Source organism: Astyanax mexicanus, chromosome 6 (assembly GCF_023375975.1).
Source record: "Astyanax mexicanus isolate ESR-SI-001 chromosome 6, AstMex3_surface, whole genome shotgun sequence".
Taxonomy (NCBI): Eukaryota; Metazoa; Chordata; class Actinopteri; order Characiformes; family Acestrorhamphidae; genus Astyanax; species Astyanax mexicanus.
Genome location: NC_064413.1, coordinates 2,976,577 through 2,991,582, shown reverse-complemented (window position 1 = coordinate 2,991,582; position 15,006 = coordinate 2,976,577). Strand labels below are relative to the sequence as shown.

At 40.1% G+C, this 15,006-nt stretch overlaps 1 protein-coding gene across 1 annotated transcript in view; it reads right to left on the bottom strand.

The window, feature by feature from the left end:
- Positions 1-15,006, bottom strand: part of kcnn3 (potassium intermediate/small conductance calcium-activated channel, subfamily N, member 3) — a 108,415-nt gene that overhangs the window by 44,181 nt on the left and 49,228 nt on the right. Inside the window, exons 4-5 of the mRNA XM_022674225.2 lie at positions 7,746-8,042; positions 2,625-2,746 (exon numbers count right to left, since the gene is read on the bottom strand). Coding sequence (XP_022529946.1) covers positions 2,625-2,746; positions 7,746-8,042 — 419 coding nt within the window. The remainder of the gene's footprint in view (positions 1-2,624; positions 2,747-7,745; positions 8,043-15,006) is intronic.

Sequence of the window (15,006 nt, the reverse complement as noted above, 5' to 3'; positions counted from 1 at the left end):
ACTTGATTTGTTTTCTCACAGACGGTGCGCACTGTTCTTTCATCTTCAGCCCCAGAGTGCACGGGGGCTCCGATCCTGTCTTCCTGTGAGTTCCAGCCTGAGTCTGAGCATCACGTCCGAGCCCCCCGAGCAACGGCACCTCCAGGACGAGGCGAGGAAGCTTTGCTGAGGGCTGGTGGGGGGCTTGCTGGGTGGATGGAGGGGGGTTGGAAGCAGAACGAGTGAAATTAGAGCACATCCCTGCAGACAAGTCTGGCCAAGGTGTCTCTATAATTGGATGGGAAAATTCTAATGAGATCATATATATATATTCCATATATACAGTGCTGTAGAAAAAGTATTTACACCATACAGATTTCTTTATTTTTCGCTTTTTTGTCATTCGAATACTTTAAATAACGATTAAAAATAAAAACTCACGTAACCACTTAAATAGAACCTTTTGCACACACCAAGATTACACAAAAGATTAGTTACATTAATCAGCCAATAGAAAAATACTTTCGATTAAGGGGTGCAAAATGGTCATGCAATCTAAAGCATTGCAGCTATGATCAGGAAGTTGTTGGTTCAAATCCCGGTCATACAGCTTGCCATCAGCTGCCAGAGCCCTGAGAGAGCACAATACTTCTTGCTCTCTCTCTGGGTGGGTACAGTACAGTAGATGGCGCTCTTTCCCTCGTCACTCCCAGGGTGATGTGGATCAGCACAAGGGTGCGTCTGTGAGCTGATGTATCAGAACCGTTTCGCTGCGCTTTCCTCCGAGCGTTAGCGCTGTGATGCCACTCGGCAAAGTTCAAAAAGAGCCGGGACAAATAGATCATTTCAAATTATAATTTAAGAACTGCTTTTTATATTTATATTTCTTTTGTCTGGTGTTAAAACGTGTTTGTTAATCTGACAATCTGACATGTAAGTATGATATGTTGTGACTCAAAACACAAATTACACTTTCCAAATTGTTCAATGTGTTCAACAATTATGTTTAAAAGAAAAGAGAAAATCTATAAAAAATGGATAATTACATTTATATACTATGTTATTAATAAAAAGGCAAAACAAATAAAATAAGCTAAAGCAAACAAGAGATTCCAGCAGCAAAATCCACAAAAAAAAACACACGCAAAATCACAACAATGAAAGCACTTTGTTATATATTTTTTTTCTGTTTTGAACATATATATTTGTTTTGATTCTTAAAATTTGAATTGCTTTACTTGATTTTATTTTCTGTATAAAACGTTTGGAACAAAATGAACTCTTTTTAAGAGTTAAGCTGTTTAAATTACATTCAAGTGTTTGAACAGGATGTAATTGGTGAAATAATGCCTGTCTTCTCTAAGTATATTGTGGCCCCTAGATCCACCACTGGATAATATAAAATGAAGTTAAGCAAATAAAATTTAGCAGGAGTGTGAGGGGGGAGGGCCTTATGGGAAAAGAATACTGTGTCTCCTAACACCTTTGGAATATATTTTTATATTTAAAACAAATATGTAAATAATTTGACCAGTAGTGTAAAGTAGGTATGCATGCTATTGTTTACATCCCGCCCCACAGCAGCAGCAGCAGCAGCAGCATCTACTCACTTCCTGCTTTAACCTGGGGAATCCTCTGCTTTCTAATTAATGCACCTACAGTGTAACAAGCACTCTGTTGCTATAGCAACACCCCGGCACAGGCAGGGACACCTACGCTATGGCCTGGGGGCCTGATTCAGCCTGCAACCTTTTTAAACGGCAACATGGGAAATATGGGCAAAGCGAGACACGGGATTGGCTGACAAGTTGGAATGCGTTCATGTTCGCAGCAGAATGTAATGTTACAGGCATCTCTAAAAGCATTCTCTCTCTCTCTCTCTCTCTCTCTCTCTCTTTTTGTCCATCTCTCTCTCTCTCTCTCTCTCTCCCATCTCTTGCTCACTCACTCTCTGTGCCTCTCTCTTTCACTCCTTTTCCACCTCTCCCTACATGTCTGCCTTTCTCACTTACCATCTCTCGCTTTCTCACTCTTTCTCTCTACATGTCTCTCTCTCTCTCAGTCTCTTTCTCTCTAAAAGTCTCTCTTTCTCTCTCTATCTCTTTTTCTCATTCTCTCTCTCCATCTCTCCATATTAGTCTCACTCACTCTGTCTCTCTCTCACTCTCTTACTCACTCCTTTTGCAATTCTCTCCATCTCTTGCTCTCTCCCTCTTTCCTCCTTCATGTCTCTCTCTCTCTCCATCTCTGGCTCACTCACTCTCTCATCTCTTTCTCTCTAAAAGTCTCTCTCTTTCTCTCTCTATTCCTCTCTCACTGTCACGTTCTCTCTCTCCATCTCTCGCTCTCTCACCCTCTCAGTCTCTTTCTCTCTACCAGTCTCTGTCTCTTTCTCTCTCCCCCTCTCTCTCCATCTCTCGCTCTCCTCTCTTTCTCTCCACATGTTTCTCTCTTTCTCTTCATTTCTCTTTACAGCTCTTTCTACATTTCTGTTTACATGTCTCTATCTTTTTCTTTCTCTCTCTCACACACACTATCTCTCTCTCTCTCTCTCTCTCTCTCTCTCTCTCTCTCACCTCTCTCTCTGTCTCTCCCCCAATCTCTCTCTCTCTCTCTCTCTCTCTCTCTCTCTCTCTCTCTCTCACCTCTCGCACACTCGTACGGTCCAGGCCGCGATGATCCACAGGGAGATGCTGAAGACCAGCAGCACTGTACCCGGGCAGATGGTCATCAGGGTCTTCATCACAAACCGTGTGTTAAAGTGCACCTAGTGACAGAAACACACAAACACACACAATCATCAGTAACCGTAACACAACTGCACAACACTTTCTCATCTACTCAGGTCTTTGTATTTTTGATAAAGGCAATAATATAAACAATTTGTGTTCTTTTTCTTTTAAAAAAGCCGTAATTTTGAAACATAGGGTGGAATCATTTTTTGGTAAATGACTTTGTATGAGATCTAATGATATTTTAAATAGAATTTACATAGAGTCTTTAAATAATGGTCTGTTTAGTGATGTGAAAAAGTACAATTGTTTTGTCAAAAATTATAATATCATTAAAAAGTTACTTTATTTCAGTAATATAGTTTAAAATGTCTAGTTCATCTCATATATTATAGATTTATTACATACAAAGTGATCTATTTTAGGTTAATTATTTATTTAATTGTTGGTGATTATAAGCTTATAAGCCAATTAAAACCCAAAAATCAGTGTCTCAGAAAATTAGAATATTATATACGAGCAAGTGTTTCTTTTGGCAGTGTGGGCAGTGTGCCAACTCCTGCTGGAAAATGAAATCTGCGTCTCCATAAAAGTTGTCAGTAGCAGAGGGAAGCTGTAAGATATGAAGTGCTGTAAGATTTTGTGGGAAAACAAAACTGCACTGACTTTAGACTTGAAAAAAAAAACCCAAAGTGGATCAACACCAGCAGATGTCAGACATGTCTCTCTTTATCCAAACCATCACTGATTGGTGGAAACTTCACACTAGACCTCGAGCAGTTTGGACTGTGTGTCTCTCCACTCTTCCTCCAGACTCTACTCCCTTGATTTTTTTTAAATGAAATGTAAAATTTACTGATGATCAGTGATGGAAGTTTTGTTTTCTCACAAAATCTTACAGCACTTCATGCTTCCCTCTGCTACTGACAACTTTTATGGAGATGCGAATTTCATTTTCCAGCAGGACTTGGCACACTGCCCATACTGTCAAAAGTACCAATTGGTTTTATATAATATTCTAATTTTTTTAACTTGCCTATAAGCTCACTCTAAGCACTGCAGTGTCAAAGACAATACGTTGGAGTCGGCCATATCAGTCTAAATCATTCTTTAAATCAAGTCTTTATCTAAAATGTATTTATTGTTCTTGGTAATCTGGTGTCTTCCCTCAGAATAGTACAGCAATCTCAACACTCAACACTAGAAACTTGCTTTTGGGTCCAAAATATTTTATGACTATTTATTTTTTACGATGAGTGTGTAAAAAATAATGCCTCAGGTAAAGTCTTAAAGCTCATGACCCCCCTCATTGTTTAAAAGCAGAGTTTATATGAGGCTGAACAGTCAGAGAACACTCTCTCTCCAGTCAGGATCAGCAGCAACATGCTAACTGCAGGGCACGCGAGGTTCGCTAAGGACAGCCCTCCGACTCCATCACATCACAGAGCTGCCGGACGGGGCCGGTCGTTTATCACCGTGTCTTAAAGACTTCAAACAAGCACGTGCGATGATGGAAACCATCAATCACTCGTCTCAACAAGGAGTCTGACAGAAGCTAACCTACTGAAAACAAGCCCGGCCATCAATCACCCAATCACTCATAGCTGGAAAAATAGGCCTCCGCTCCATAAATCATGTAGCGTTTCTGAGCACAACTAAGTTCAACTCAATTAACTCTCCCCGCTGACACTGACCTCGCATACAAACGCTCAAAAGGCTTTAAAAGGTTCATTTGGCTCAAAAATGTTACTTACAGTTCCTACATTTTACACCATATGCAGCCAATCCGCTGAAAGAACGTGCTGCCTGAAGGTCTTTAGTTCTGCAAATCTTTAGATTCACAGTGGAGCTACAAGGCCAGTTAATATACAATCAGGGTTTGGACATATTGAAAAGATTTGTGCAGAAAAAGGAGAAATAGAGGCGTGGCCAGACCAAGGCTGACCAGCTTAGTTCTTGACGAACACAAGGTATTACAAGGTTTTAATTTGAGTTGATGGTTTAGCTGGTATCCCATGATGATGTTCAACCTGACCAATATGACCAAGACTACAGTACCAAGATTACCAATAGGGTCGAACTGCACGATTAGTACCACCAAGGTGGCTGACCAGCATTTTGTCACCTTAAAACCACAAACTTTCTAAAACAATTACAATTATGATTTTCATTAATGTAATGCTTAACCCGAAATCCTCAAGATTTAGTGCTGTAATGTGAGGCAGACTATTGTTGCCTGTTTAATGGGGTTACATTTCATACAAACACGGTTTAATATATATATATATTATATATATTATATATATTTTTTCAAAGTCTTGTGGTATATTTTTTTCTGTGGTACAGTTTAAATTACCACATGAATCAGACAGAAACTCTCAGTATGACAGGAAACAAACACTCGATTCTGTGGTAAAATACCACTGAATTAATGAGCTGTGTGGTCAAGCCTCGGCAAATTACCATAAAACAGGAAAACTAAGCAGTGAATCATGACTGAACAAGAAATTTACGTAGTAAATTATCATAAAACTGGAGAGTTTTACCAACATTGATCAATCAAACAATAATACCGCCAACAATCTGGGTCTTATTGCTATCAGAGGCACACAGCCAATCAGCTATTTCTCCCTCCTGCCCCACCCCTAAACCCATACATCACCCAGTGCCCCTCCCAAACTTTCCCTTCCATTTTTTTTGCCTTTTTCAAATTTGAGCAAGTACATCTCTACCAGCTTTCCACATCTAGAGACTTTTTTTTTGGTTTATTTCCCTATTCTTCTTTACAAAACAGCTCAAGCTCAGCCCTGTTGGATGGGATTTAGGGATTTAGGTCAAGACTTTGACCAACACATAAATATTATTTGGTCAAAACCATTCCACTGTAGCTCTGTAGCTCTGGCTGTATGTTTAGGGTCATTGTCTTGCTGGAAGGTCAACCTCCATCCCTTTTTTAAGTCTTTTGCAGCCTCCAACAGTTTTTCTTTTTTAGGATTGCCCTGTATTTATCTCCATCCATCTTCCCATCAAGAAGAAAAGCATCCCCACAGCATGAGGCTGCCACCACCATGTTTCACAGTGGTGGATGATGGGTTCACATGCAGCTGAGTGTTACTTTTTTTTCCGCAACAAGGTTTGCATTTTTTCCGCCAAATTGGGCTTGTTTGGAAATTTGCAGATGAAAATTCTGGGGTGGCGGGATGCATTTTTTTTGGGCTACTTTTATCTCAGCCACCAAAAAAAAAAAAAAAAAAAAAAAATCACAATGTAACCAGATGTTAAAAAAATAAATAAAAAAATTAAAGAGCAGAGAAGAGAGCTCAAGAGTGGCAAGAACAGATATGTAAATAAGTAAAAGTAATTTTTTTGCTAATTATTTTAGTATTAAATGTTCTTGACTGGAAAATAAAACTAATAATAATAATAATACAATAACTAATAAAATAATATAATAATAATAACTAATAAAATATTAATGTTACAATATTATTAATAACTAAGTTGTACACTCATTTGATTCGAAGGTGTAACACACAGCTTCTGAAGGGCGGGTTTTAGACTGACTTTGGGCTGGATATTTTTGTTGAACCTGGCAACCCTGATGCTTAGCCATGGCGAGCATTAGCAGTTCCTGTTTTGTGTTCCCAAGAAAAGCTGACCTTGACAAAAAGTTTTGGGAGTTAAATGTACAGCATTTGCTCTGAAAATAAGGAAAGAAAAATGATAATTTAAATGTAATTTTAGAATCACATTTTAGAAAACAATAAAACATGAGCAGAAACAATTTCTACTTAAATCATTCCTAAACCTCTTTTTCACTAAATTCCCACATAATAATTATTATTATTATTGTTTTCTCTAACTGTTTTCCTAATATATCTTGTTATTTTGAGCAATGGCTGCTTATTGTTTTGTTACACAATGCAGTCAATTATTGTAGTTAATTAATTAATGTGGATTATTTCACTATAAAAGAGTTTAGGGTGTGTAACTGCCACCAGTGGAAATGTTGCTGGTCTGCGCTGCTGCTGCTGCTGCTGCTGGATTTAGCTGATAAAGCTCTGCAGAGAAAATGTGTCATTAGTCTTTATATGATTCCTTATATAGAGGTAATTTGTAATTTATGGGTGTGGATTAGAGGTGGGACAAAATATCGATATCACGATATATTGTATAATTTCGATTTGCGATAATGTTTGTATATAAAAATGAATATTTATATGTTGATATTCACCACATTATCATTACTGATTAACTTTTTGTATTGTTGTATTTGCTTAGAAAAAAATAAGAAAAAAATAAGAGAGCACTTAAAAATGATGAGTTTCTTTGATTTTACCAAATAAAAAAACCTCTGGAATATAATCAAGAGGAAGATGGATGATCACAAACCATCAAACCATCAAACTGAACTGCTTGAATTTTTGCACCAGGAGTAAAGCAGCATAAAGTTATCCAAAAGCAGTGTGTAAGACTGGTGGAGGAGAACATGATGCCAAGATGCATGAAAAAAAAACTGTGATTAAAATCAAGATTATTCCACTAAATATTGACTTATTGACTTATTAACTTTATAATAATTATTATTATTATTATAATTATTTAAGGTAAATAAAACAACCATGTTTATTTTACTTAAACATAAACCTATAAATAGCAAAATCAGAGAAACTCTCTTAGTCATTATTATCATTATTATCACCATAATGTATTATTTATATCAGTTATTCTAGTTATTACAGTTTTTGTTGTCTTGCATATTTATATATTTTTTTGTTTTTATCAAAGGTAATTAAATAATGTTTTTATTTTTAAATTCAAATCCATGTTCATTGGAAATGCTTGCCTAGTTTAAGGCAAAATAAACATTGATTGATTCATTGATTGATTGACTGAGTGCCCTATTGATTGATTGATTGTGATCACTGTGTTCACTAGCTGTACAAGATGATTAGCAGTGACCCCTCAGCAGAAATAATTTTCTCAGAACCCGGAGTTCTCCGGTTCTCAGGAGTTGTGTCCCCGGCTGCTGACCTTGTTGAGGGCCCCTATGCTCCGTGAGGAGGCGTCGGTGAAGAGCTTGCTGTGGAGGAGCATGACGCGGGCGATGAGGTAGAGTCGGAGGAACATGGGCACAGACAGCACCATGTCCAGGTCTGCCTCCGCCTGCGAGGGGATGTAGGTGAAGGCCAGGCGCGCTCGCCACACGAACTTGAAGTCGCCCGGCACCGGGTGCACCGCCGACACCAGCAGCTCCAGAGCGATGAGCAGCACCCGCTCCATCGTCATGGCGATGCGCCAGTCGTCCGCCCCGTTGTCGATGACGAAGAGCTAAAAGGAAAAGAGAGAGAGGAAGGTGAGGGTTAATAAACATGAAGGTGGTGTTTCTTTTATTTACAGCATTTATCTGACACTCTTATCCAGAGCATCTTACAAGTTTATTCCTGTTACAGAGCGGGAATTGAACCCCAGTCTCCCATATGATGGAGTAGCTCTGCGCCACACCAACCACCACTGCGCCACACCAACAGCAAAGACTGTCTGGGATATTGATAAAGAGGGACGCAAGGTAAAATACCAAATAATATCGTCATATAATTAATGCAAGTTGAGCGTAAAAATGAACTTAAACCTGCCATTTTTCTTATCTTTGCCAGCTACTTCCCATCTCTGATACACAGTCAGGTAAAGAGCAGTTCGAGTTTAAATCTGCTGCTGCTACTGAAACATCCTAACATTATCAGAAAGCTTATTGATCACAGGGTTGTGGGTTCAATACCTGTGTTCAATTAATTGCAACTGTTGGTCCTTCAGAAAGACCCTTAACCTCTCTGCTTCATGGTGCTGTAGAATTGTTGACCCTGTTCTCTGGATTGTAAGGTTCGCTATCAATTTCGAACGTCTATTTTCTGGTCTATTTTCATATATAAGGTCCACCAGATTACAAGGGGCATTAAGCCACACTAGTAAGGATGCCTACATCGAAGTGAGCAAGGGCGTCGCCATGTTTCCCTTCTAATGGGGAAGAGCTGGAGGAAGCACCTAAGTTAACAAAACTATAATTCGTAAAAAAACATTTTCTTTCAAAGTCAAACGAGCACTGAATGTTAATCTACACAGATTTATCTCCTGAAAACTCTTTATTTGCGTGAGTAAAGCGCTTCTGTTTATGTACAGTAAGTTTAGATTTACAATATTTTGTAAAAGGGTGAGTTTTCATTGAAGTTTCTCCAGCACTATGGCTGGGTGCAGCAGCATTAGCATTAGTCGCTAACTGAAGTGCTAGCTGGATGTAAATGCAATTCGATAATTGTTTTAATCCAATGTACTCACCTCTGAGCAGCAAAAGAGCTAGTGCTATGGTTAGCGGCTAATGCTAATGCTGATGCATCCACCCTTAGTGCTGGAGAAACTTCACTGAAAATGTACCCTTATAACTCTGTACTTCAGTGGAGTGACCTTACTGCTCCTTAATACCTGACTGGTTGAACTTATACACAAGGTTATAAGGCGCACTGAACATTTTTTGGAAAATTAAAGGATTTTAAGAGCCTTATATTCTGAAAAATACAATACATAACATTATTAGATCAAACAAGACACATAAACAAGAAGATAACAGCCCAAATGTTCATATCTATTTAAATGTCAGTAACAAGCTTGTTAAAAGATAATTTATATCAAAAGCACAAGGATGAAGGTGCAAATTTAATATCAGCTCAGTGCTTTTTTTCCTCACGTATTGGTGTAAAAGCATTGTAATATTGATATTAAAATATTGGAATTGAATGAGATATTTTGCCCTGTATGCGCACAGACACAGAGCAGAAAATTGGCATGTCAGACACATCCTATTATGAAATACCATCCTCGTTTGGAGGCACCATTAAAACCTTTTTTAATAGTAAAGCGTTACCACTGGAATCCCGGTCATGCAGCTTGCCATCATCTGCCGGAGCCCTGAGAGAGCACAATTGGCCTTGCTCTCTCTGGGTGGGTACAGTACAGTAGATGACGCTCTTTCTGCTCATCACTCCTAGGGTGATGTGGATCAGCACAAGGCTGCGTCTGTGAGCTGATGTATCAGTGCAAAAAAGTTCAGCTGGAATGAGCGGTGTGTATTCCGAATTCGAATTTTAACGCACCTCATCAGAGCCCCGAAAAGGGCGGAGAAAAAAGAGAAATGGGAGTGAGCGCTTACATAAACACCCTCCGAGCCAAATCATCCATTACACTTTTAATGGAGACTTCAAGATTCGGAATTAATAATTCAATTCGACTAATCAAAATACTCATTAAACGGTGCTTATGAAATTAAAAAAGGGGAACACTAAAGCGCTTGCTCTGTGGCGGCGCAAGTAAAGCAGATTGATGGGAACTCGCTGTCGGGGCCTTCTTCCATCTTCCCTCCAGAAAACCAAACAGGCCGACGAATATGCAAACATAATTCTCTTATTGTAATATTCTGAGACAGTTATATCACCTACTGTCTCTCTCTCTCTGTGTCTGTCTCTCTCTCTCTCTGTCTGTGTCTCTCCTGGTTCTCTCGGTGTCTTCAGCCCTGGGTCAGGCGCTGACTGAGGAAGCTAATTGTGCCGCTCGCCACTGTAGCCATGCTTAGCGGTAATTGCGAGAGCTAAAGTGGTTTGTTTAGCTGATGTGCGGAGAGGGAGAGGGTTTTTCCCTCCGCCTTTTGCACACACACACCTTTTTTTACACACACGCACACACATCTATACACACACACACACACTAGCAGCAGAAATGCTAATGATTACGGGGGAGTCCTGAGAGCCGTGTGACGGGGCTGATCTCCATACAGGCGTTACTGTATTGTTTTGATTAGCTTTGTCTTGTTAGTGTAGTTGTGTATTAGTCGTCTGTCAGCATTCACACACACACACACACTAAACACATCTAAACACACAAACACACACACACACACGCATCTCAAGGGGTCTCTTTGGCATGTAGGTGGAGTATGTTTCATCACTTCACTCATGCTTGGTAGCCAAATCTGTGTGTGTGTGTGTGTGTTTAGATGTGTTTAGTGTGTGTGTGTGTGTGCTAATTAAAATGCTATGTTCTGGAACACACCTTACGTGTGTGTGTGTGTGTGTTTAGGGGGGGGCAAGCACTGTACTGTACTGTCATACAGCTATAATGTGTGTGTGTGTGTGTGTGTGTGTGTGTGTGTATATATGTGTGTGTGTGTTTTCTGGAAAAGCCAGCCTTGTCATGGTGACTGTTGCCTAGGCGACAACATCAAAGACCAGCCAAGCTTAATTAGGGTCCCTAGTGAGGGAGAGAGAGAATGACTGAGTGTGTGTGTTAGTGTGTGTGTGTGTGGGTGAGAGAGAGAGAGAGATATGAAGGAAAGTGAACAGGAGAACAGAGAAAAAGAAAGGAGAGAAGCAGGAAAAGGAGAGACAGAAAGATAAGGAGAGAGGAGGAGAAGAGGAGAAGGTAAAAGGAAAAAGGAAAAAGAAAGAAAGATGGAGAGGTGAGGAGGGCGAAAGGACAGAGATAAAGTGAGAGAAAGAACATCATAAAAAGGGGGTTAAGAGGGAGAGAGAGAGATTGAAGAGAGGAATTGGAGGGAAAGTAAACGTAAAAAGAGAGAGAGAAGTGAAAGAAGTTTGAGACTGAGACAGAGAGAGAGAATAGAGAGAGAGAGAAAAGAGAGGGGAAGGTAAACAGCTAAGAAAAGAGAGATAGAGAGAGACAGAACAGGAAAAAATAGTTTGATAGAAAGAGAGAGTGAACAGGAAATACACTGAGAGAGAGAGAGAAATAGAAAGAGAGAGAGAGTGCAGGGGAAAGGAGAGGTGGAGTGAAAATAGAATGTTGAAGAAGAAAAGGAGTAGAGGAGAGATGGAGAGTGAGGCAGGGCATGAATGTGTGTGTGAGTGTGTGAGAGAGAGAGTGAAAGAGAGAGAGAGAGAGAGAGAGAGAGTGGGTGGGTTATGATAGAGAGAGGAAGGGAATGTTCTTTCATTCTGAGTGTGTGGGTGTGCAGGAGTTTGGATCAATGAATTGTGAATGTGTGTGTGAGTGTGTGTGTGTGTGTGTGTGTGTGTGTTTTACAACATCTGCCGTGCTGCTGGAGTGTGTGTCGTGTGCTGAGCTGAAGTGCAGGAGAGAGAGAGAGAGAGAATCAGAGAATCAGAGCGGAGCGGAGAGAGAAGATGAAGCTCCATCGTCCATCATCATCCTCCTCTCCTCCTCTCGCCTCTGTCCCTGCACTCGTCCCTCTCGCGCTCCCCGCTCCTCCCTCTTTCCTGTCGTTCCTTTTTTGGGGCCCGATCGCCACCGGGATACGCTTAATTATTAAATTCCATTAGTGAAGGTAATCGGTCAATGTGAACGACAGAACCGGCCCACCTTCCTCCATCATCACTGAGAGAGAGAGAGAGAAAAAGAGAAAGAAAGAGAAAAAGAGAGAAAGAGAGAGAGAGAGAAAGCCAGGCCCTCCCATTAAATAAAGGCCAGAGCCAATTAGGAAAAATTGGGAGAGAAAGGTACAGACCAGAGGCAGGACGAGCGAGGGAGCAAGGGAGAGAGAGAAAGTAGGAAAGAAAAAGAGGGAGAGAGAGAGATTGGGGTGGAAATGGAAAAGATTAATGGAAATAAATGAGGAAGAGAGAAAAGGTGGGCCTGAAAAAGGAGTAAGAGAAAGAGTGAGAGAGCAAGAGACAGAAAGAGACAAGAACAAACAAGTGAAATTAAGGAAAGAAAGGATATAAAGAGAGATGAAGACAGAGAGTGGAGAGAAAGAAAGAGAGAGAAGAACAGATGAAAGAAAGGTAATTGAAGAAAAGATATTAAATGAAGAAGAGGTAGAGAAAAAAGATAAATAAAAAAATTGAGAGAAAGAATAGAGCAAGAGAGAGATAGGGAGAGAAATGGAAAGAGAGAGAACGGAAGAAAAAGAGAGAGAGTAGGGTGGAAATGTGAAAGATTAATGGAAATAAATAAGGAAGAAAAAAGGAGTAAGAGGAAGAGCGAGAGACAGGAAGAGTCAGAGAACAGGTGAAAGAAAGGATATGGAAGAATGATAAAAGGATAAGAGAAGGATAAAAGAATAAATAGAGAGAGAGAAGAAAGTAAAAGAGGGAAAGAAAGAGAAAGACAGATTAAATTAGAGAATTATTTGATGAGAAAAATAGAGTTAAAGGCAAAAAGAGGGCAATGAAAAACAGAAGAGAGAGAAGACAGAGAGGAAAGGAAAGAGCGAGAGAGTAAGAGCTGAAAAGAGACGGAAAACAGATGAATTGAAGGAAAGAAAGGATATGAAAAAGGGTAAGAGAGACGCATAAAAGAATGAATAGTGAAAAGAAAGTAAAGAAAGGACTTAGAAAGAGAGAAGAAAGACAGAAAAAGTAGGAAGAACAAATGAATGAAAGAGAATTGAAGGAAAAATATTAGATGAAGGAGAGAAAAAGAGAGCAATAAAAAACAGAAGCGAGAAAAGAAAGAGAGGAAAGGACAGAGTGAGAGAACAAGGGATATAGAGAGACAGAGAACAGGTGAAATGAGGAAAAGAGGATATAAAACAGAAAGGGAGGAAAGGACATAGAAAGAGAGAAGAAACAAAGAAAAACAGGAACAAAGTGGAAAAAAAGGGAGAGAAGAACAGATGAATGAAAAAGAACTCAAGCAAATATTATATGAAGAAGAGGTATTTAGAATAAGAGGGCAAAAAAAACAGAAGAGAGAGAGAGAGGAAAGAGAGAAAAGAGCAGAGCAAGGGTAGGAGGGAGAGAGAAGGAAAGAAAGAGAGGGAGGGGTAGAAATGTGAAAGATTAATGGAAACAATTAAAGGAAGAGAAGAGAATTAGGCTTGAAAACAGAGTAAGAGAAAGACAGAGAACATGGTGAGAGAGAGACCCATAAAAGAGAGGAAAGTGAAAAGAAAGGGAGGAAAGGACGAGAGAAAGAGAGAAGAAAGAAAGAAAAACAGGAAGAAAGTGGAAAAGAGAGAGAAGAAGAACAGAGGGATGAAATATATAAAGAAAGAACAAAAATATATTAGATGAAGGAGAGGTAGGTAGAGAGGAAAAGAGAGCAATAAGAGAGAGAGAAGAACGAGTGGAAAGGATAGAGTGAGAGAGCATGAGAGGAAGAGAGAGAGAGAAGGAAAGAAAGGGAGAGGTAAAAGGGTGGAAGGACATGGAGAAGAGAGAGAGAGAGGGGGAACAGGAAAAAAGGGTAGAGAAGGAGATAAAAGGAGAGTGTAAAGAAAAAGTGTAAAAGAGATGAAGGAGTGAATAGAGGGAGATAAAGAGAGATAAAGAGAGAGAGAAGAGTTTGTTTTCATGGTCTTGCTCTGTTCTGTCAGAGATGGACACCTCTGTTGTGATAAAGGAACAGAACTCCCCAGAGCATCACAGCCCAGTAATCAGTCAAACACAAACACACACACACACACACACAAACACACACACAAACACACACACTCACACACACATTAAAATCCCTGAAATGTAAAGCTGAAGAGGTGCCAGGTATTCCTAATCAACCCAGAATACCAATGAGGACAGTCCTGATATCTCTGCACATTCAGCACAGTAACACACACACACACACACACACACAGCGCCAAGCTGGACCCTGGTGTGTATCCAAACACAGCTTTACTTGAACACGTTCCAAACCCAAACACAGCCCGACCCGACCTCACTGAGTCAAACCAAATTCTGTCTGAACTCAACCCTACCACATCATCAAGACAGCGCAACGAGCGCCGAACCCCGCCTGACTCAACCTGCGTCATCACGTTAAAACCTTACCTGACCTGAAGCTCCGAGTCTGAACCTTAACTGAACTGACCCGCGGCATCACATTATAAACTTTTTGAGTACAAACCCTACTGGACCCAATCCACGTCATCAGGCTGTAGGTTTAAGACCTAACAGATCCAATCCACATCATCAGGTTGTAGATTTGAACCCTAACTGACCCAACCCACATCATCAAGTTCAGAGGTGGAATTCTACCCAACCTCAAGTTCTGAGTCTGAGCCTTACGCAATCTGATCCATCAGGTTGTAGGTTCAAGCCCTAACTGACACAATCCACATCATCAGGTTGTAGGTTTAAGCACTAACTGACCCAATCCACATCATCAGGTTGTAGGTTTAAGCACTAACTGACCCAATCCACAGCATCAGGTTGTAGGTTTGAGCCTTAACTGACCCAACCCACATCACCAAGTTCAGAAGTGGAATTCTATCCAACCTCAAATTCTGAGTCTGAACCTTACGCAATCTGATGCATCAGGTTGTAGGTTTGAG